The sequence below is a fragment of the Canis lupus genome, chromosome 12, assembly GCF_011100685.1.
Source record: "Canis lupus familiaris isolate Mischka breed German Shepherd chromosome 12, alternate assembly UU_Cfam_GSD_1.0, whole genome shotgun sequence".
In the NCBI taxonomy this organism is placed as follows: Eukaryota; Metazoa; Chordata; class Mammalia; order Carnivora; family Canidae; genus Canis; species Canis lupus.
In genome coordinates, this window is record NC_049233.1 from 66,530,946 (window position 1) to 66,552,742 (window position 21,797).

Sequence of the window (21,797 nt, forward strand, 5' to 3'; positions counted from 1 at the left end):
CTAAAGGTAGAATTTAATATGAACTTTATCCTCTTAAAAGATAGTTTGACAAATGTGAAAAATAGTATCTATTTACTAAACAAGTTATATTTTAACCTCATATGACCCCTGACCTATGTTTGTCATGTCTATAAGGCTGTGAAATCTTATTATCAACTGTTTCTTATATGCAGTCTAGAGTAGCACTGTCCAATAGAAATATAACACGAGCCACATATGTAATTTACAATATACTAGTAGCTACATTTTAAAAATATAAAGAGGGATCCCTGGGTGGCACAGCAATTTGGTGCCTGCCTTTAGCCCAGGGCGTGATCCTGGAGACCTGGGATCGAATCCCACATCGGGCTCCTGGTGCATGGAGCCTGCTTCTCCCTCTGCCTGTGTCTCTGCCTCTCTCTCTCTCTCTGTGACTATCATAAATAAATAAATAAATAAAAATAAAGAAAGAAATATGAAATGAATAATACTAATGATTATCATATGCTCTGTTTAACCCAATGTATCCAAAATATTATCATTTAAACATATAATCAATATAAAGAAATAATTAGATACAGTTCATTTTTTATATGAAGTCTTCAAAATTTGGCATGTACTTTATATGTACAGCACATCTCAACCCAGATAAGTCATATTTCAAGTCCTTAATAGCGGTTAGAGACTACTATATTGCACTGTAGAACAGTTCTAGATCTTGAAAAACATTTTATTTTCTCATCCAGTCAACCTAGAGTCCATCCTTCACTCAGTATACAGGAGCGTGTATACTAAAGTAAAAAAAAGTAAAAAAGTAAAAAAAAGGACTTCTCTTTTTGGTCTCCCTTGCCAACAAGTACCATCCCCTGTACCCTTTACCATACACAGTTTGACCCCTCTGCCCTTCTTACTTGATCCTAGCTCATAGTTAGTCAAATGCAGTTAGTATGCCCCTCAGTGGACCTAGAGAGGAGAGTAAGATGCTTTTGAAACAAACACACCTATTAAACAAATATATCTTTCTCTTGCTAATATTGAGCCTACCTCATACCATAGCTGTGCTTTTTATTTGCTAATAGATTAAAAAGGGATCTTTCTTACCACTGAGCTCTCTCCCAATTTGTTTGTTCTGGGATGGGGGTTGGAGTAGCCAAGGAGGAGGGGAGGGGAAACAAATCCTATCTTGCCCCATTGATGGTAGGATGAGCTTCTCAAGGGTATGCAATATTGCTTTCCTATGCTCTCATAAGTAACAGGAATAACAGCTCCCTTATAAGCTGCCAGCAGCTACTACTATAGTGTGAGAAACTCAAGGAAGTGGCCTTCTTTCAGGGTCTTTAATAGGACCATGTGTTTTACCTGCACTCCATGCATGTGGCCTTGTCAGCATTTAAACTGGAATGTTCAGGCCTAACTATGTGATTCATTCCCATGTACGGGCTGGGAAGCACAGATATTTATTTGTTGGGGTGAATTCACAAGCTCCAGGGCCAAGACTGGGACCAAGATCATTGGGTTTACCAGCCTGGGGAGCTGACATTGGAGAAGCCCTTTAAGATGTCAGTGTCTTCCCTGGACCTGTACGTTTGGTCTGATGATAAGTCTTGAGCTAGTATTAAAAAGTATTCACTCTATGACAATATCAGAAAAGGAAAACATCTACCACCTGTCATGGGGACTTTATGAGTTTACTTTAGACGTGTGTCACAGTAGAAGGAGTGGCATGTGTCACTTCCAGTCCAAAGTATTTAAGAGCTGGTCTTTGGGATCCCTGGGTGGCGCAGCGGTTTGGCGCCTGCCTTTGGCCCAGGGCGCGATCCTGGAGACCCGGGATCGAATCCCACATCGGGCTCCCGGTGCATGGAGCCTGCTTCTCCCTCTGCCTGTGTCTCTGCCTCTCTCTCTCTCTCTCTCTCTGTGACTATCATAAATAAATAAAAATTAAAAAAAAAAAAAAGAGCTGGTCTTTGACTCTCTGGATTTCTTCCCTTGCTGTAGCCAGTAGAAGGCATATGTTGAACCACAAAATAGAAAGATCTTAGGTCACTGGCTCACTGTTGGAAAATAGCTGCCTAGAAAGCAACAAGTCCTACAGAAGGCTCTGCATGAGTAAAGAATTCATCTTAACTGTAGGCCACCGCACTTTGGAGTTATCACAGAACTATCTAGACTTTGTAGACTAGTAAAGATGGTGATAGGTTCTGTGAGGAAAAATTAAGAAGGAAAGGTGATAGAGGTTGGTGCTGGGATGTTGCCATTATAAATAAAATGGCCAGGGAAGGGAATCAGGAAGCAAACCACATGACTAACTGGGAGGAGAGTGATAGGCAGAGGAGAGCCAATGCAAAGGCCCTGAGGGAGAACCATGTATAGCATTGTTGCAGGAACAGCAAGGAGTTCATTGAAGCTAGAGTGATGGAGGAGGAAATTGGCAGGAATTATAGTAGAGAGATTGGAGGAATGGGGAACAGGTTGCATAGGGCCTTGTGGACCATTGCAAGGATTCTGAGAAGGGGAGCCATTGGAGAGTTTTGAGCAAAAGAGTAATGTTATTTGATTTACATTTTAAGATCTTTGCTGCTGTATTGGAAATAGACTGAAGATATTCTAGGGAAGAAGTAGAAACTAGTTAGGAAGTTATTACATTAATCAAAGAGACAATGTGTCTGAAAAGACAGCATGGTAAGAAATGGTCAGATTCTGGACATATTTTGAAGGTACAGCCATTATGATTTCCAGGCAGATAGGATGTGGAATGTGGAAAAGAGAGAAGTCCAGGTTGATTCCAAAATTTGGGCCTCAGCATCTGAAAGTTTGGAGTCATTATTATCTGAGATATGATTAGAATAGGTTTGTTGAGAAGATCAGGATCTCAGTTTAGGACATGGAAATTTTGAGATGCTTATTCAGGTGGCAAAAGGAAATAGAGAGTTGAGTATATATCTTCCATATAGTAGGTATTTAATAAATATTTGTTAGACAAAAGAAAGGCACTGTTCATAACACAATGGTTATGAGATCACAAAAGACAATGTACACGAAATTGCTTTGCAAAATGTATGATGCTTTTCAAATGAAGAACAACTTGGCTATAATAATAATATACTCAGTATGTGAGGCAGAGAATAAATTTTTAAATTTTCTTTTAAAAATATTTGAAAGAGATGCCTGGGTGGCTCCATCAGTTAAGGATCTGCCTTCAGCTCAGGTCACAAACCTGGAGTCCTGGGATCGGCCCCACATCAGGGACCCCCCTGTTCAGCGGAGAGTCTGCTTCTCCCTCTGGCCCTCACCCCACTTGTGTTCTCTCTCTTTCTCTGTCTCTCTCTCTCTTTTTTTTTTTTTTTTAAGATTTGTTTATTTATTCATGAGACACAGAGAGAGAGAGAGAGGCAGAGACATAGGCAGAGGGAGAAGCAGGGTCCCCTAAGGAAGCCTGATGTGGGACTAGATCCCAGATCCCAGAATCACAACCTAAGCAAAGGCAGCTGTCCAACTACTGAGCCACCCAGTTGTCCCTCTCTCTTCCTCAAATAGATAAATAAAGTATTTTTTGAAAAAGAAAACTTAAGAAATATATTTGAAAGATTGTAGCCAATGGATTGAGTCATTCACTTAACAGTTTGTTTTTTGTTTTTTGTTTTTTTTAATTTATTTATTAATGAAAGACACACATACACACACAGAGAGAGAGGCAGAGACACAGGCAGAGGGAGAAGCAGGCTCCATGCAGGGAATCTGACGTGGGACTCGATCCCGTGTCTCTAGGATCAGGCCCTGGGCCGAAGGTGGCGCTAAACTGCTGAGCCACTGGGTTGCCCTCACCTAACAGTTTTTAATGAAATTCTTATACTGGACTTTTATGGTCTGCAATTAATGTAAAGATTATCTAGAAAAAGGTAAGCTGGTCAGGAAAATATTGTCTTATTGCCAAAAGGCCTAAAATTCATATTAGCAAGTCATGGCAGAAACCAGTAGAAGGAAGAGAATGAATGATGGGCCATCAATTCTCCTATATTTTTACTATATTCAAATAATTATCTTGGCAATCAGTTAATTTGCAGTCTTAAAAAATATGAATCTTTCCAAAGATCAGATTATTTCTTACTCAGACGTATAATTATTGCCTTCCCCTTCCTGCCACTCCTCTAAGCATAATATTGAAGGATCAACTCACTAGACCACAGAAACTTTAGAAGGGGGAGGCTTCCACATAGTTGTGGAAGAAATTAAGAAGAAAATAATATAATGACTGAGACATAACTCTGCATGAAGGAATTTGTCCATCTGGTCTTCAAAATTCATCTCCTATAGACATAAGCACACATTTCAGACACAGGAACTAAGGGAAGAAAAGGAGAGGGAATACGTATGTCTGTGTTAAATACTTTGGACTGGAAGTGACACGTGTTGTTTCTGCTCACAACCCACTGGCCAAAGTTCATTACTAGGCCACACTCTAGTGCAGGGCACTAAGTCTGGGGAAGCTTTGGTGCCAAACCATTTGACATTCTATATATGCTACTTATTTATCTAATGTCTGTCTCTTTCCATTAAAGAATTCCATGATGGCAGGGATTTGTGCCAGTTTTGTTAACTGCTTATATCCTTAGTGCCTAGAACAGCACCTAGTAAATTTACTGATCAGAATGTATGTGGAATGAATGAGTGAATGAAGGGATGAATGAATGACAGGCTCAAAGCTTGTGGGAGTAGATAAGCCAACAATCTAGCATGGCAATGAGCTGAGTGCTATAATGGAGTTAGATAAGTCATGGGGAGAAACACTCAGCTCTGCATAGAGATATAAGGAAGGCTGCCAGAGAGGTGTTATTTGAATGGACTCTAGGTTCTTACCAAGGAAAGAGGAACTGAGGGATGGAAGGGCCAATATGTACGAGGTCCAGAGGTATGAACAGCTCTGCACGTTCAGAAGAGGGCCAGGCCCAGGTCCATAAGGATGGAAATATAGAGACAGTGAAAGGAAATGAGGTCCAAGAGGTTCGCAGGGACCAGATTGTACCCAGCCTTGAAAATTACACCCAAAAACTCCTAGACTAGTCCCAGTGAATGCTAATAACAGCTTGGACTAAGATGGTGGGTGGTGGAGATCCAGAGAAGTGATGGATTTGAGAGATAGGAAGTCAAATTAACAGGAGTTAGTGATAGACTGGAGGGTGAGGCAGTAGATGTCAGAAATGATTCATGCAAGAGGAAGTGGCTTGGTGGCGGTGCTATTTACTAAAATGGGGAAGTTGGAAATGGCCTAGGTTTGTGGGAGAAGACCACATGGTTTGATCATGTTAAATTTGAGAGGCATTTGAGATACCCAGGAACAAATGCCAAATAGGTCATTGGATATGTGAGTCTGGAGCTCTAGGAGGTCTGGATTATAGATATCAACTAGGGAGCAAATGGTCCCTAATCTCAGCTGTGAAAGTGTGTATCACCTCCTAAGGAAGGAGCATAGGAGGAAAAGATGAGATCCTAAGACTCGGGCTTAACTGTGGCCACTATTTAATGACCTGATAGAGAAAAATACTTCTCAGGGAAGGCTGGAAAGCTGGTGAGAGCAAGGAGAATGTGGAATCCCAGAAGGCCAGGGAAGTGAGGGAATCAAGAGGCAGGGAGTGCAAAACTGTGTCACATGTTCCTGAGAGATTACATAAGATGACTAAAGAAGGTCTGCTGGATGGGGAGAAAAGATCACTGTTGGTCTTAGTGAAAGTTGGTTTGGTTTGATGGAGACAGGAGCTGGATGGCGATGAGTGAGATAGGAGGTGAGCAGTAGGGGTAGGAGGTGAGGAAGTGGGGATAGGGAATGCATATCACATCTTGGGAGGCTGGATCATAAGGAGGAGGAGAGACAAAAGGTGGAACCAAGAGAAGGACAAGAGGGACATGAACACGTTTCAGGGTCAATTGGGAAATAGCTGCTCGAGAGGAGTTGGATATCCAAGAAGAAGAAGGGATGTTTTAGAGGTGGGATGGAGTGACCACAGAGAAGGGGAACAGAGTCATTCCCTACAGTACAGGAGGAAGCAGGAGGAGAGGGGCGCGCGTGCAGTGTGTGGATGCGGGTGGAGAAGTGGAAGGGCTTCCACTGAGACAGAGTGAAAGCATGAGGTGGGGTGAACTCAGAGGCTTGACAAGAGTGAAGTTGGAAATTATAAGAATTATTACTAGAATAATGAGTCTTAAGATGCAACAGCTCCTCAGTCGTCTAAGAAAACGTATGGTTGGAATACTCAGATTACTCATATTAGTTCCCTAGAGCTGCCATAACAAAACACCACAAAATGAGTGGCTCATAACAACTTTATTCTGTCATAGTTCTGGATGTTACAAGCCCCAAATCAAAGTGTCATCAGGGCCCTGTTCCCTCTGAAGTCTCCAGGAGAAAATCCTTCTTTATCTCTCCCAGTATCTGGCAGTTGCTAGTAATCCTGGCTGTTTCTTGAAATTCCTTGGCTTGTAGATGCATCACTCCCATCTCAGTCTCTGTCCTCACATGGCCTTCTCCCCTATCTCCACATTTTCCTCTTTTTATAAGAAATCAGTCATTGGAGTAGGCCCCTCCCCCCAATCAAGTATGACCTCATCTTAACCTATGTATATCTGCAAAGACTCCATTTCCATAATAGGTCACATTCACAGGTTTCAGGTAGACATGAATTTTGGGGGGATGTTATTCAATTCAGTATATTACTAAGACATGAGGCTATATTAATGCATTTTTAAAGTATTTATATAATCAAAAATTTAAAAAGTCTTAAATGTTCATAGATCGCAAGTGCTTCATCAGCACAGCATCACATGCTCCCTAGAACAACTGTTGTGGTATCTCCACTGTCCCCATGTTACAGAGGAAGAAATAGAGGCTTCGAGAAGCTGAGTGACTTGCCGAGGGTGAGACCTGAACATAGGCACTCTGATTTCAGAGACTACCTATAACACTCCGCTCAATTGCCTGCCTTTTCCCAAGTAACCCCGAGTTAATCAGAAAAAACGCAACCAGCTAGTTATCTATCTCACTACCCTTCCCTGCTAACATTCTTTACTAATATCTCTTTCTCTACATAAAAGTGCTATATATAGGCGGCATGGCCACAGCTGAATGCTGACAGCCCACTGTGTGGGAGCAGAAGGCTGCTGTTTGGCCCATTTGGGCTGGCAAAATATAGCTCTCTCTTTTCCGGTAACTTCTAGGCTTGGTTTTCTTTTCCCAAGGTCCACAGTGTCCAATTCATGGAATTCTCAGAAGTGGAGAACCAGGATGACTACTACAGCATGGGAGCTGGTTACATCTACACGCAGGACCAGCAAGGAGTACACATCATGTATGATGAAGCCCTGGCTGATCTGAAGGAGCTGGAGGCAGAACTACTGCTTGTGGCCAGCTATTACATTGAGAAAGAAAAAGGTCAGAAGTCAGATTTAAAAAAAAAAATCAACCAGCCAAACAAACAATAAATACTAAGGGCTCTATTTAACACCTTCCTCCTCAAAATATAAATGCTTATCCAGTAGTATCTGAAAATTCAGTAAGCATATACACCTCCCCAATATATACCTGTTTTAGAAAAGATACGTTTCTGCCTCCAGCTCAAGTCCCTCTTCTTGTTGGAGACTATTCTTTCAAAGTTTGATTATAATTCTTACTGTTGTTTAGACTCATTCCTCAGTGGCATTTCTGCATTACTTCCTGGGTGCAAAGGGTGTCATGCAGTGCCCTGAGGGAAGCAAAGTAAGCAACTGAACGTAATGATTTTTTTTTCCTTAATGGACAAAAACAGTGATTGACTTTGGACAAACAGCAGTTAGAAGGAGAGACATCCCTGGGTTCCTGACAAAAAAACCCACCAGAGTGCAAGAAGATCTGGGTAGGAAAATGCCAGATAAGCACCAAAGGGAGAAATCATTACTCAGGGTAATCAAATAACCTATAATAGGCATTTTCTTCTTCCTTTTGGCACCACTCAAATATATCCAATTTTAGAAATAGGTGAGGAAAGAATAATCCTTTTGGAATAATATGACAACATTAGCATTATATTTGGAAAGAGCTTAGAGTTTCTAGACGTTTTGCAAACCTAAAAAGAAATTTAGCCAAGGTTTGTGCTATTTTGTAATACATGTAGATAGCAATTAAGAATAATTTATTTTCATATTGATATATAATGCTGCTTAAAGCATGTTTGACAATGAACCTTTCAGAGCCAAACAGAATTAAATTAACATTGGATTAACACTGCTCTCTTTACCACAGACCATTGGTGTCTGAATCATGGGATGCAGTGATGGCATCCAACATTCTAGGGCATTTAATTTCGGCTTTTGGCTTTTATCTTTACTGGTTAGTCTACATACTAGTGCATCATCATTTCTATTGATATTACTTTATAATACCATGCAATTATTTCAAGCTGCTGAGAACTTAATTTGATTGAAACAGTCGGTAGTCATTTAGCCACATGAGCATCCTTCACCTGAGCTAGTAAGTATGTAGTCATCCATTGTGAAATGATTTCCCAATTGCTGCTAGAGAAATGCCTGGTCAAAATCTTTCTCTTGTTCAGTACCCATCATATAAGTGATAATTATTGAACTCAAAGTTCAGTACCTGAAAATCTCTTACTTTTTTGAGATTTAATTCTGAAATAGGCCTGTCAAAAATTAAGAGCAATAATAATGCTGATACTGACAATTAACATTAATGTAGTGGGAAAATATTTTAGCAGAACAATGACAATGATTACCTTTATTGATTTAAGTGAGTAATTAACATAATTAAGGAATGTCTTAGAAACTTCTCTCAAGAGTTTTCACTTGGCTAGCTAGCATCACTTGAAATAGCAGGTTAAACTGGGTTTGTTGTTAAACCACCAGGGACCTGTTTTTAGAGAAGGAGAAATGTGTGTTTTGCCTTTAAATTACAGGTCTGAGGACATTTTAGTGAAGATTTCATATTAGCTGAATTTTGGTTACATTTCTAAAATTAGTTTTAAAACTAAAATTAAAGAGTAAAAACAAAAACCTCTATTGACTTAGAAGTTAACGAGTATGAACTTAGGTCCCAGTCTTTGCCAATGGCTCTCCAGCTGATTCTTAGGAATCCCTGTGACTGATTCAGTGTTTTCATTCCTGAGATGGAGCTGACAGTTCAAGGGCTGCTTTTCTAATAAGAATAGCTTCGTGGAAAGGCCTGTCTCTGGTCGTTCTCATCCCCTTCTCTCCCAGGTCACAAAGAGGACACCAAGTCAAATACTGGCCAGGACTGGGGATGGGCCCACGCAAGTGTGGACAGATTTGCTGTGCTGTATGACGTGTGGACTTGGGAAGCAGCTCTGCTAGAAAACAAGCGCCAGGTATTTTTCCCTAGAAAACAAAACATCTGTTAAACATTCTTATAAAACCCAGTATTTAAAAAACAAAACCAAGAAAACTCAGTGGATCTTTTAAGGGCAATCCTAATAAAGGAAATAATTATTTTATTTAAAAAATCTCAGGTATTTGTAAAGATATGAATAATAAATTTTATTTTCTTTACTGTGGTTCCTCGTTAATAAAAAATAAAATGTGAAGGATACTACTTTATCTTATAGCCATAATTTGTTAGAAGGCTATATAGTTTAGGCTTTCATATATATTTTTTAGTATGGATGAATGATGGGCCTATTCACATTCATTGTCCTGTGAGGGACAAGCCTACTTTGCTAAATGCAGACAAATTGATCTTATTACAGCCTTTAGAAATATACCACATGTGAGGCAAGCCGTTGGGCAAGGTGGGCGCAGTGCACCAAGTTATGAGGGTAAGTTTAAAGCAATGAAACATCAGGTTGCTAAATTCATCATCAGTATCATCAATGGCTCATATACTAGTAATTAATGAAACGCTGCTCTTCATTTGTGTCCTCAGCATGGATTATTAGCCCCTCTGATGATCACTAACTGTTGGGAATTCATTCATCAAACATTAAATATTTACTCTGTACCAGGTGTACTATTCCAGACATTAGGAACATGGATAAATGAGAGAAGATGATCTCTGTCTTTAAGGAATTTCTAGTCTATACAAGTTGATCCAATCTCTAAGTAAAAATTACAGCCCAGTGACTAACAGCTTACAACTGAGGTACGTGCAAGACCTCCAGAGTCCACAGTGGAGGGAGGGATTTGCCCTGTGAGGTGCTCTCAGAGTAAAGGAAATGTTGACAAGTCTTCTCAGAGGAATAGATATTTAATCCTGTTACTAAGAGATGAGCATGGATGTTGTCTGTCAGAGAAGGAAAAATTCTTAAGCAGAGGAAACAGCAGGAGCGGTATCAGGGGAGTATAAAATGGGATGGTGAGTTTGGGGAATAAGAAGACGAGGCGCTAAAAGCATGATGAGAAACGAGCTGCATGTGTTAGGGATGCAACTGTGAAAGGCCTGCTAATCTGTGCTACATTTACAGTTAATTCTATAAGCAACGAAGAGCCATTGGTGAGTTTCAGTAAGGGGGAAATATGAGCATAGCTCTGTTTTCAACACCTGCTCGGGTATTAGTGTGGGGAATGGACTGGGGTAGAGCTCCTGCAGAAAAGAAGTGCTGTTATTGCAACAGTGACATGGAAAAGTAGGAGGGGACCTCCACAAGGATGGAAGAGTGAGAATGGGAAGGAGGGGCAGACTGGAAAAGTCTTTGCAGAAGTGAAAATGGCAGGATTTGAAGACTGGCTGCTGCGGTGAGAGTAAGGGTGGAATTAAAAATGACTTTCTCAAGGTCAGGGAGGAGACTCTCAACTGACATGGAATGCAGGAGGAGGGATGCTTTAGAGGGGATGATAGCATTGAGTCTGTGGCAACAGGCATGTGAGGAGAGTTTGCTAAAACAGGTGTGAATATTTTGCGGGAGCTGTAGTTTTGAAGGTCAGGAGGAGGTATGAGCTGAGGTATGAGAGTGAACATTGAACCATGGTCATGAATCAAATGAGTAGGAAAAGCCAGAGATGTCTGAAATGCAGTCCTGGGTAACACTTAAATTGTAGGGGAAGGTCACGGAACAAAAATCCACAAGAGGAATAAGAAGGTCGTCAAAGATACGGGAGCAAAAAAAACGAAGGAATGGTGTATGAAAGCCACAGGGGGGAAACATTTTAATTAGAAGACAGTTACTAGTGTGGAGTGCAGTGAAACATCAAGAAAAATGACTCCTAAACAGGCAGTGGGGTCAGCCACCAGGGTCACTGCCAGCTTCATAGGACTCTCAGAAGAGGTGCGGGTGTGGAAGCCAGCTTACAGTGCACTCTGATGTGGTCAGAAGATGGGGAAGTGGAAATGTTTTCTTTGAACTGTTTTTCTAGTAGATTAGATGGTTTACCATTTCATCTACTTTCTGGTCTATTACTCATAGAGATGTAGGTCACCCAATTTTTGAAAACACCTGGCTGGCCTCAAAGGGCGGGAGCCTTTGGGCTTTGAATGCTGTTCCTCTTTTCAAGGGGAACTGGCCTCTACAGAGTTTGCATCCGCGACCTTGATCGGCCAATTAGAAACTTACTTTGATCAACTAAGTGAGAGATCTAGACTCAGAGTGGAGTAACTGAAAAGGCTACATTAAAGGCAAATAAAACAGAATCCCTAAACTCAACAAGTTTATTGGTCCAGTTTTAAACAGCCCTCCTTTTCTGGACTCTCCTCTTCCTCTGCCTTCCCTTTCGGTGTTCCTGGGCTGCCTATGAAGGCCCCGGCAGGACTCAATGGCAATAGAAGGATAGAAGGGCAGAGAGGACTGAAAAACAAACTGATTTCTCCACACTTTGGCCTACGCTTCGTTCTATGCTAAGTCACCAGGGCTGACCACTAGTTTTCTCCTATGGTCAATGAAATTATTTTAACTTGAAAAAAAAAATCATTGAAAATGTCTCCCTCCTTTCTCACCCTTACAATAAGTTTTCTGTAGAAACTGAACTGTCTGTGCCAAAACTGTAAAATGTGGCCTTCTAAATCAGAAATTCTGTCAAAAGAGCCTATTTTTAATGGATAAACCATATTTTTATCTAGAGTACAATTGATTTCTCCCAGTACTGATTCTACTGCCAAGTTTGCTCAGCTGTTTTTGATCATTGAATATATTGGAGTCTCTAGAGTTAAGAATTGCTCAAATACACTGGGTTGTCTTAAATCCTTAAAGTAACCATATTATGTATAAACGCTCATCAAATTAGAGCTGATGTAAATTTAGGTGGATTAAGGAACTCTTAGAGAAGCCAGGCATCAGCTATTTGGGCTCCTAAGTGACATGTGCTCCAAAAGCTAATTCTGCCTACAGCCACCAGATGACACATTTTTAGGGTGATTGGAATTCGTGTCTGGAGCTAAATAAATAAATAAATAAATAATCTGTGACAAATTGTGTCTAGTGTTGATTTTGTGTTTTGCACTTTCATTTGACCTAAAGTGCTATTTTTTAAAAGTTTCTTAAGTCCCAGAAATACAGAGTTTGAGGTAAAAATAATATAAGCACAGTAAGGTTTGAGACTATTCATTTTGGATTTTCTTCTATTTTCTCCAATATTTGATACCTCCCGTCAGTGTGTACCATGTATTATTTCACTTGAGACTTGGCCGTTGACACACACAGGTGACATTTGACAGACTAGGAAGACTTCTTAGGCAAATACCAGCCCAGAGTTTAAATGGAAATGGGCCAGTTAGCAAACAGATAATAAATAGAACCTTGAAGCAAAAAAATCATGGTCTTAACCCTCTTGGGAAAGAATTAATAATAAAATTATGCAACAGTCCATCTGAGAGCTTCTCGAGGTTGAAGCCAAAGCTTGAAAAAGCCTACTCAATGTGAAAAGAGGGCCACATTTTCCTTTTCAATAGCTAGGTTTGCCAAATAAAATATGACAATATTTGGGAGATACTTATACTAAAAAAAGTATTTGTTGTTTATCAGAAATTCAAATGTAACTAGATGACCTCTGTATTTTTATTTGCTAGATCTGGCAATCATGTGAACAACACAAATGAGCTTGGCATTTTAGTGCCAACCTCTGCAACCTGGTATCAGCAGATTAAAATCACTAGCAAGAACCCTCCCCCATGAATTTCTGCCAAATAGCCAAACAATAAGACTCTTTGTACAAAAAAACGGGTCAAGGCATACAAATACTATAAACCAGCTCCTGGGATTGCCTTGGCTCAATCAAAAAGGTTCAAGTGAGTCCAGGATGATTTAGGGAAAGTAATTGTTTCTTTCTTTCCTAATCTCCCCCTAGGCTATTGAGTGACATCCTTCTTACCCATCACTCCTTCATTTCTGCTTTGTCTTTTACTATTTACTAATTGAATGCTATTCTAGAGTAGAGATCAGCAGAGGAAACAGGTAATTTAGATCACCCTGTTTGCTTCATTGTCCCTGGGACTCAAAGTCTTGGCAATCCACCTTCCTTCATTTTTCACTGAGATATGTGAGTTTCTAACCTGGGGTGTTCATTGTGTGTTCTGAGCTTTTAACTCCTTTGGTGTTTTCCTTCTTGTGCTAGAGTTGACCTAAGGTCCCTTAGACCAATGTTTCAAAGGGTTTCCTTCAAAACTGAATGTCAAATAAAGTGCCCCAGGCTCCGCCTCCTTGTGCTTCAGCACTGAAGCCCAGATACTGGACATGTATTAATAAGGCAGTATTTGATTCCTAGTCTGCTATTGATTCTCAAGTGTTTACCTCTATTGGGAGCCTTGGAAGGCATGACTGGCAAGACAGAGACATTCCTGCCTCTTTTCCTGCCACGTGGGTCCTTTACTCCCCTTTGCCTTCTGCACTGTTGCTACCTGCTACCTGCACTGTTGCTAGGGCTTGCAGCTTCTCAGTTCTTTATGGTTTTGCATTCATAGCTATAGATGCCACACAAAGAGAAGGGCTCTTTATCTCCTTTTAGGAAATTTCTATTTGTTAAGAAGAGGGCTGACTTCCTGTCCTGAAGCCACCGGGAAGACCAATACCCAAGGAAATAAAACACACTCTTTCTCTGGTGCATGTCAAAGTGTGATAGGCTGTCAGGTTGGTAGAATTTGCAACCTCAACATTTCACTCCTTGCTGCCAATTAAATGCACACACTGGGCAAGCCTATGTGACTTTGGTAATATGGATACAATGGGAGTAGACATCTTCCAGAAGAGTGAAACTCCGTAAGAGAAGCTAGTGAAAGAAGACTGGGGAGGGACATCTTGAGCCAAAACTCTGAGGGAGGATGTGTTGGATTAGATTGGCAGAGGAAAGGAATTTGTTTTGTTGTGAAATGAATGGAATAAAGTTTCAGAAGCTTCTAGTTAGAGCTGATTTAAGCGTCAAGCAAGGTGGACTCGGTGATTAGGATCTAAGAGCTTTGCAGGTACCACTGAAAATGTTGGTGCTTTGAGGAAAAACACATGCATTACTCTGAAATATGAAAGGAAAATACAAAATTGTTATCAATAAATGCTTAATTACATGTCAGTAAAATGTAAAAACCTTGTAACTGAGCACTTAGAAACATCTCATTGCATTTGAAAATTTATAGACCATATCTTCTCACTTCATAAGAATCTGAGTATATCACTGCCCAGAAATCATAGCCAATCGTTAATTCAATGTGTTACTCGTAGCCAAATAACTTGTAAAGCAAAATTATAAATATCCCTTAACGTTTTTACAGGAATGAATTTTATTGGAATGTGAGTTCATCTTAATATATTTGATATAATGTGGGACAGGCCTGAACAGTAACTACACTCTTCAGAACTACTTATCTTGCCCTTAGGTCCCTGTTTGGGATTCCAGCCCAGTGATCTCTGAAGAGCGTTTTTCCAATCAGCACTATGACTAATTACACACAAATAGAATTTATACACAGAATATAAATTCTTAAGGTCACAGATGAATGTAAAAACAAAATAAAGAGAATCTCTCTCTTAATTCTCACACTAACTGCCATCTTCAGTGGTTACTGGGTTAGTGTCTGGGAGCTTGCTTTGGTTTTTAGAAAAGGCTTGTGGCCTCCACTAGAAAATAAGCTCCTTAGATGCCTTTGAGAGTTCTGTACACGAAGCCTTTCTTAGTAGAGTCCCATCTGGGATAAATGCCTTTGTATTTAGGGAACTTTCACCTCAGGCTTCCATTCTATCGTTTCTAGGTGAAATTTGGGCAAACCATTTTTTAAATGTATTGTACTTAAATTCAATTAACATGTAATGTATTATTGGTTTCAGAGGTAGAGTTCAGTGATTCATTAGTCTTATATAACCCAGTGCTCATTACATCACATGTCTTCCTTAATGCCCATCACCCAGTTACCCTATCCTCCCACCCCTTTCCCTCCAGCGACCCTCAGCTTGTTTCTTATGATTAAGAGTCTCTTATGGTATGTCTCCCTCTCTGATTTCATCTTGTTTTATTTTTTCCTCTCTTCCCCTATGATCCTCTGTTTTGTTTCTTAAATTCCACATATGAGTAAGATCATATGGTAATTGCCTTTCTCTGATTGACTTGACTTATTTCACTTAGCAAAATATCCTCTGGTTCCATCCATGTTGTTGCAAGTGGCAAGTGGGTTTTTTGATGGCTGAGTAGTAACCCGAGATATATATATATCCCACATCTTCTTTATCTATTCATCTGTCAATGGACACCTTGTCTCTTTCCATAGTTTGGCTATTGTGGACATTGCTGCTATGAACATTGGGGTGCAGGTACCCCTTCGGATCCCTACATTTCTATCTTTGTGGTAAATAACCAGTAGTGCAATTGCTGGGTTGTAAGATAGCTCTATTTTCAACTTTTTGAGGAACCTCCATACTGGTTTCCAGAGTGGCTGCACCAGCTTGCATTCCCACCAACAGCATATGGGGATTCCCCTTTCTCCACATCCTCGCCAACATTTGTTGTTTCCTGACTTGTTAATTTTAGCCATTCTGACTGGTTGAGGTGGTATCTCATTGTGGCTTTGATTTGTATTTGTATTTAAATTTGGGCAAACTTTTTTTAAAAAGGGGGTCAGAAATGGAGCTGAGAATAAGAAAAGGGAAGGCCTCCTGCCTACATTTGGTGATAAAATAAAATAGCAGGAGAATGAGTCTGTGGAGAACAGTGTCGGTGATAAATATGTTTGAAGTGACATTGCATGCACTGTCTCATTAGAGCTTATAACTATGGTTATTTACTCATTATATAACCTCCCTTTTATTTGTGGAGAGCAGGGGAAGTGGGGGGACACAGGCAAAACTAGTGTTCCTTACTTTGCCCTCCTTACCTCTATGGGTTTACCAATTGCTCTTGAGTTGCATTGCTGCTGCAGCTGCCCACAGCAGGCTGGTACCCAGAGGTTCTGAGCCATTTCTCTCCAGCTGATGCCCCGTGGCTTTCCAAAGCGTGGAGTAGGTGGGGCCTCACCTCTCTTTGCTGAGCCCTACGGCTGCCTCTGCTGTTCCCTGACTATTAACCTTATTTGCAGCTTCTTGACAGTTACTTTGAAGCCTACCAGCACGTGTTGGACCCTGAGGAGAGATTTGCTCTAGCACAAGTGATCACTGACATCATGCACAGGCGCCCACGGTTTGATCTCAGCCACCCTTATTTCATTAAGGCCTACCGAGATGAATGTACCTGCCTGAGGCTTCACTTGCAGCTCGTGAGGGACATCCTCAATCAGCACGTAAGTACATTTGGATTTTAAAATATTACATGTGAGAAGAGGATGGAAAACAACAGGCCAGAGCTGAAGTGTTTTCCTTTCACTGTGGGTTCAGAATCCAGGTTTTCTAGGGCAGCACGTACAGCATGTTTATTTGTAAGCTCATTTGCATCGTTGAATTCCAAGCATAACTGCAGTCTTAAGAGGAAGTTTCCAACCCTAATTATATTTAATGGTCCACAAAGAATAGAAAATTTATTTTCACTAGATGATAGAGTTTGTTGCAATTTAAAGGAGAATGAAACATACCCTTTTATAAGCTACTAATGCATAAAGTTATGTTTATTATTTTTTTAAATGTTGTGACTATTTTTAGGTCACTAAAGGAAAAATTACAGTGTACGTCCTCCGATGAAAAGCCAATGGCAAGAAGTAAGCAGGAGATAGGTTGTTGCAGTGCATTTACTTTAGACCTGATTAGAATTTTTTCCTTATAGTCAATCATTTGACAGAAAGAAGTTTTCCTGTGCCTCTTAAGATTGTCTGAACTTGGTTGCCTTTGTTTTTATTGGCTGACCCATGGTTCAGACCGAGAGACCAGCATGTCTTCATGTGAGTGGATCCTCAAAACCATGTCTGGATGAAAATTAGTCAAATAATGAAGGGAACAGCAAAGGATTGCTGTTCTTCTCATACCAAGGATCATAATTCACATCCATGGGAAAGTTTAACTTTTCTAATTATAACTTTTATGCTACATTTCTAGATAGAGCGTCAGCGGGAGTATGTCCAGAGGCTTTGGCAAGAAGGCCATCCGAATGATAGCCGTCACTTTGGACTTCCCCTTAACATCATTTGCAAACAACTTATTTCCATCAACAATAGCTGGTACTGTGGTATTGTCTTTAGACATTTTACATTTAATCTTTTAGATAAGTTAAGGGTATGATATTAAGTCTAAATACTATTCTATAAAGTACCTCTCAGGTATTTGGGAGATGAGTGAAGTAGATGTAAAAGCTGCAGAACAGGGATTTTCTTGCGTATTCAATATCCATTTGCTTTGTAAGTAATAATAGAAGGCTAGAATTTAAAATTATACTACTAGGTGCAGAATCTTTATTCCCTTGAGAAGTTCTATAAAAAAAAAAAAAGCAGTTACTCTTAAAATCCCATGAGAGGGTTTAATCAGATGTGCCACATAAGCCAACATATATGAAACTTGCTTAAAAGTTTCTCAAGAAGGAATTTATTTATTCTAGTAAGTGTCACCAAAAAGGTTTCTGCAGACTTACCTCGTGACCCCTACCCCTTTAAGGAGCAAATTAAATTTCCTGAGAGCACTCAGAGGAGGTATATATTTTAAGTCCCCCCCTTGTCATGTAGTTTGAACTCCCATTCCTTCCTGGCCTTTGAGGGTATTGAGGAAACCAACAAGTGAGTGACAAGCTCCAGGTTGGTCTGTGTGGCCCGTGATCACAATCTCTCTATTGCCTTGAAATGGGTGGAGAAATTGTCCAATTCCTTTCAGCTTGTGACAAGTATCTGTTGAGTGCCTACAGGTAAAGGCACTGTGCTAGGAGGTGAGGACACAGTTGTGAACAACAGAAGCATGGCCCTGTGCTCCTGGCAAGTGTACAGTTCTGCAGTAGAGACACACTTTCAGTAAGACATTGCCCCAGAGGGCTATGTGGCTATCGTCTTGAGAACTGGCAGGATGCTATGGGATGTCATATCCTACATTCTAACCTTATCCCTTGAGAAAGAGCCCTAGAGGTTCCAGGCACAAGAGTGCATGTTCTCCATGGACCTTTCCCAGGACTGATTTCTTCACATCAGCTGTGTGTGTGCTCGGTTTGCTGTGGCAAGAATCTATTGTTCAGAAATGATTTTTGGCAGAACATGCTTGGACTATATGGATACCAAGGCCTGTCAGAATAATCTCAAAAGCAAATGTTATTTGCTTGATGAAATTCCTTTCCAACTTTGGGGTTGTATTTTTTAAGATCTAGAACAAAGAGGAATCCCATTTGCATAGATTCCAGAAGTATTAAAAAATAAAAAAAAGATTCCAGAAGTATTTATGCTCTTTAGTTTGATGTAGGTATAGAAAGGCCCTTGACTTGTGCTGTATCCTCTATTTTCAAAGGAATATCTACAGACAGGCATTTTATCATTTCTGGCCTCATCCATTTATAAAATAGAATGTTGTTATAGCAAACATGAATGATTCTAGCAGTTGTGTACAGAGTTTAAAATTTGTCTTTGTTTATGAATGTTTTAGGGGAAAAGGATAAAGACTCAGGCCAAAAAAACAGAAACTAATCATGGAAATTATTTGTTTGATATTTAGTCACTTTTAAGTTATTCTGTTTTCAAATATTTGACTAAATGCTGATTATCAGAATTTTTACAGGTTTGCCATAAACATTTTAAGAATCAGATTGGACTTTTAAGAATTAACTCTTACAGCTTCCAATTTTAAAGGGGTTCACATTAACACAAAGAAAACATTGTATAATCTGATGCAGTATGGATGGCCTCCGATCCCCCTTTGAGCTCACAGTTACTTATAATGCCTTGGATTATCGCAGCTATTTTATTGGTCTTAAAACATTAAAAATTCAAATATCTTTTGAAACAGATTAAGTTCTTCATTGTGTAAAATTGTTATTGATGGATTTTCTTTTTAAGCCCAGCTTTGAAAAACATTTATCTGCTGGAGTTCCACCCTTCCCTGGGCCTGGCATCACTCATCGCCCGATCCCTTGATCACCTCCTCCGGGAGGCCCGCCACACGTGCAGACCCACATCCGCCAGCAGCCTCACTTTGCTGGAGAGACATGTGCTGCGGCTGGCCCTGGATATGTGGCTCACACCAGCCAAGCCTGAGTCCTGGTACAGCACACAGCTCCAGAAAGATGTGGGTTCTCTGAAGAGGGGGAAGGGGGGCTCTTTGGCAAAGAGAATGTTTCCACCCAGATGTTACTAGTTAGCTTTGTTTTTCTGTTTGGCTCTATTCCTCCTCTGTTTGGCCAGAGACAGATCATAGTCTTAGGCCTTGCCAACATTTTTATGTAATTCTTTTTTCATTTTTGGTTTAAGTTTCTAGTTTATCAGGATGCTGTGACAATTTAGAAGGGAGATGTACATAGGTATGTGGGAAATGTTTTCTGGCTTATTATTTATATTTTAACAATATACATTTTTTTAAAAAAATATTTTTACTTATTTATTTGAGAGAGAGAGTGTGTGTGCACGAGCGGAGGGGAGAGGCAGAAGGAGAGGGAGAAGCAGGCTCTCCTACTGAGCAAGGAGCCCAATGCAGGGGTTGATCCCAGGACCCAGGGTTCATGACCTGAGCCAAAGGCAGACACTTAACCAACTGAGCCATTCAGGCACCCCAACAATATACATTTTCAATTAAAAGTTAAATATTTTAGGGCATTTGATGGGATGAGCACTAGGTGTTATACTATATGTTGGCAAATTGAATTTAAATAAAATATGTATTTTTTTAAAGCTAAATATTTTATTTCCACTAAAACTCTTCCCGAAATTCCTTCTTTTTGTCCTGAGCTGAGATCTGGTAGAGAAGAGTGAGTGCTGCGTGAGAAGTCAGCAACCTGGACTCAAGTTCAGCCCTGCCATTAACTTGCTGCGTGACTCTGAACAAGTCTCCTAGCCTCTCTGAGTTTCCCTTTCCTAATTTGTAACATTATTTTTGTGTATTTGAAGGGAGAAGGATGGAAGTGAGCGTGATGGTCTCTAAAGCCCCTTTTAACTCTAATGTTCTCTGGGTTCAAACTGTGGCCTAATGACTTACATGGCATTTGTAGTTAGATTTTAATTCTTTTCTTTTTCTGTTAAGGCTATCACAGTTGAGCCTAGAGTTCCAATTTGACCTTACACTGTGTGAGTACACGCTGTATGATGAAGGAACTTTCAAGGGTCCCAGCTGCCAAAAATATCCCTTCCATGTGTCTGCCTTGGCTTCCTATTCCATCTTGCACAAACTAAAATTTTATTTTATTTTAATTAATTTTAAATTGATCAAAATAATCAAAATTTTAGCAAAAAAAGAAAGCAAAAAAAATTAGCCTAAATATAATCACTCAAATGCATTCACAATAATTATTTTTTCTGAATTCAAATATTCTTCATATACATGTTTTACATAGTTAAAATCATATCCTTCCTACCCCATCTTCTGTTTTTCTTAGTTAACATTGTATTATATATTTTTCCATATTGCTAACTAGTCTTTACACTCACTTTTGTAAGTAAAATTCCTTTAAGGGATGAATCATGACTTACCCAACTATTTCCCTATTGTTGGACGTTCACGTAGTTTCTAATTTTTCATTATTATTAAAAATGTTACAAGGCACATCTCCATGCTTACAGATTTTTCCATATTTTATTTTATTTTTTATTTTTTTAAAGATTTTATTTATTTGAGAGAAAGAGAGAGAAGCACAAGCAGGGAGAAGGGCAAAAAGAGAGAGAGAAGACTCTCTGGTGAACAGGGAGCCCAACATGGGGCTCCATCCCAGGACCCCAAGATCAGGGCCTGAGCCAAAGGCAGACACTTAACTGACTAAGCCACCCAGATACCCCTGATTTTTCCATATTTTAAATAAATTCCTTTTGATAGACTCTCAGAAGTGGAACTACTGAAACAAAATTTAAGTCTTTGGATGCAAGTTGACAGATTGCTTTCCAAAAGAGTTGCAGCAAATTATAATGCCACCAGTAATTTTAAAAGAGTACCAATTCTGCTGCACTGTGCAGCATTAGGTGTAAACATATAATGTCTCTCTGTATATATTTATATAAATATTAATATATCTTTCTATGTACATAACAGGTAGCATTGCACTATTAATTTTCATTTCCTCGGCATTTGTCAAGACTAAATCTCCTTCCAAATGTTTTGTTACAAGTTGTATTTTTTTGTGCATCATCTGTTCTTTCCCATTATTTATCTCTTAGAATACTAATGTTATTCCTATCCACTTACATGAGCTCTCTTAAATGAAAACTTTAATGCTTTTGTCCATCATATTTTCTGCAAATATTCCTCCCAACTCGTTTTTTTATCTTTTAACTTTATTTTTATGTAGTAAGATCTGTTGATCTTTTCCTTTGTGATTTC

General features: G+C 39.7%; 1 protein-coding gene across 1 annotated transcript in view; it reads left to right on the forward strand.

The window, feature by feature from the left end:
• The window catches only part of LOC612235, a 136,373-nt gene that overhangs the window by 27,591 nt on the left and 86,985 nt on the right, over window positions 1-21,797 (forward strand). Inside the window, exons 13-17 of the mRNA XM_038554893.1 lie at window positions 7,210-7,402; window positions 9,220-9,347; window positions 16,460-16,660; window positions 17,406-17,527; window positions 19,334-19,562. Coding sequence (XP_038410821.1) covers window positions 7,210-7,402; window positions 9,220-9,347; window positions 16,460-16,660; window positions 17,406-17,527; window positions 19,334-19,562 — 873 coding nt within the window. The remainder of the gene's footprint in view (window positions 1-7,209; window positions 7,403-9,219; window positions 9,348-16,459; window positions 16,661-17,405; window positions 17,528-19,333; window positions 19,563-21,797) is intronic.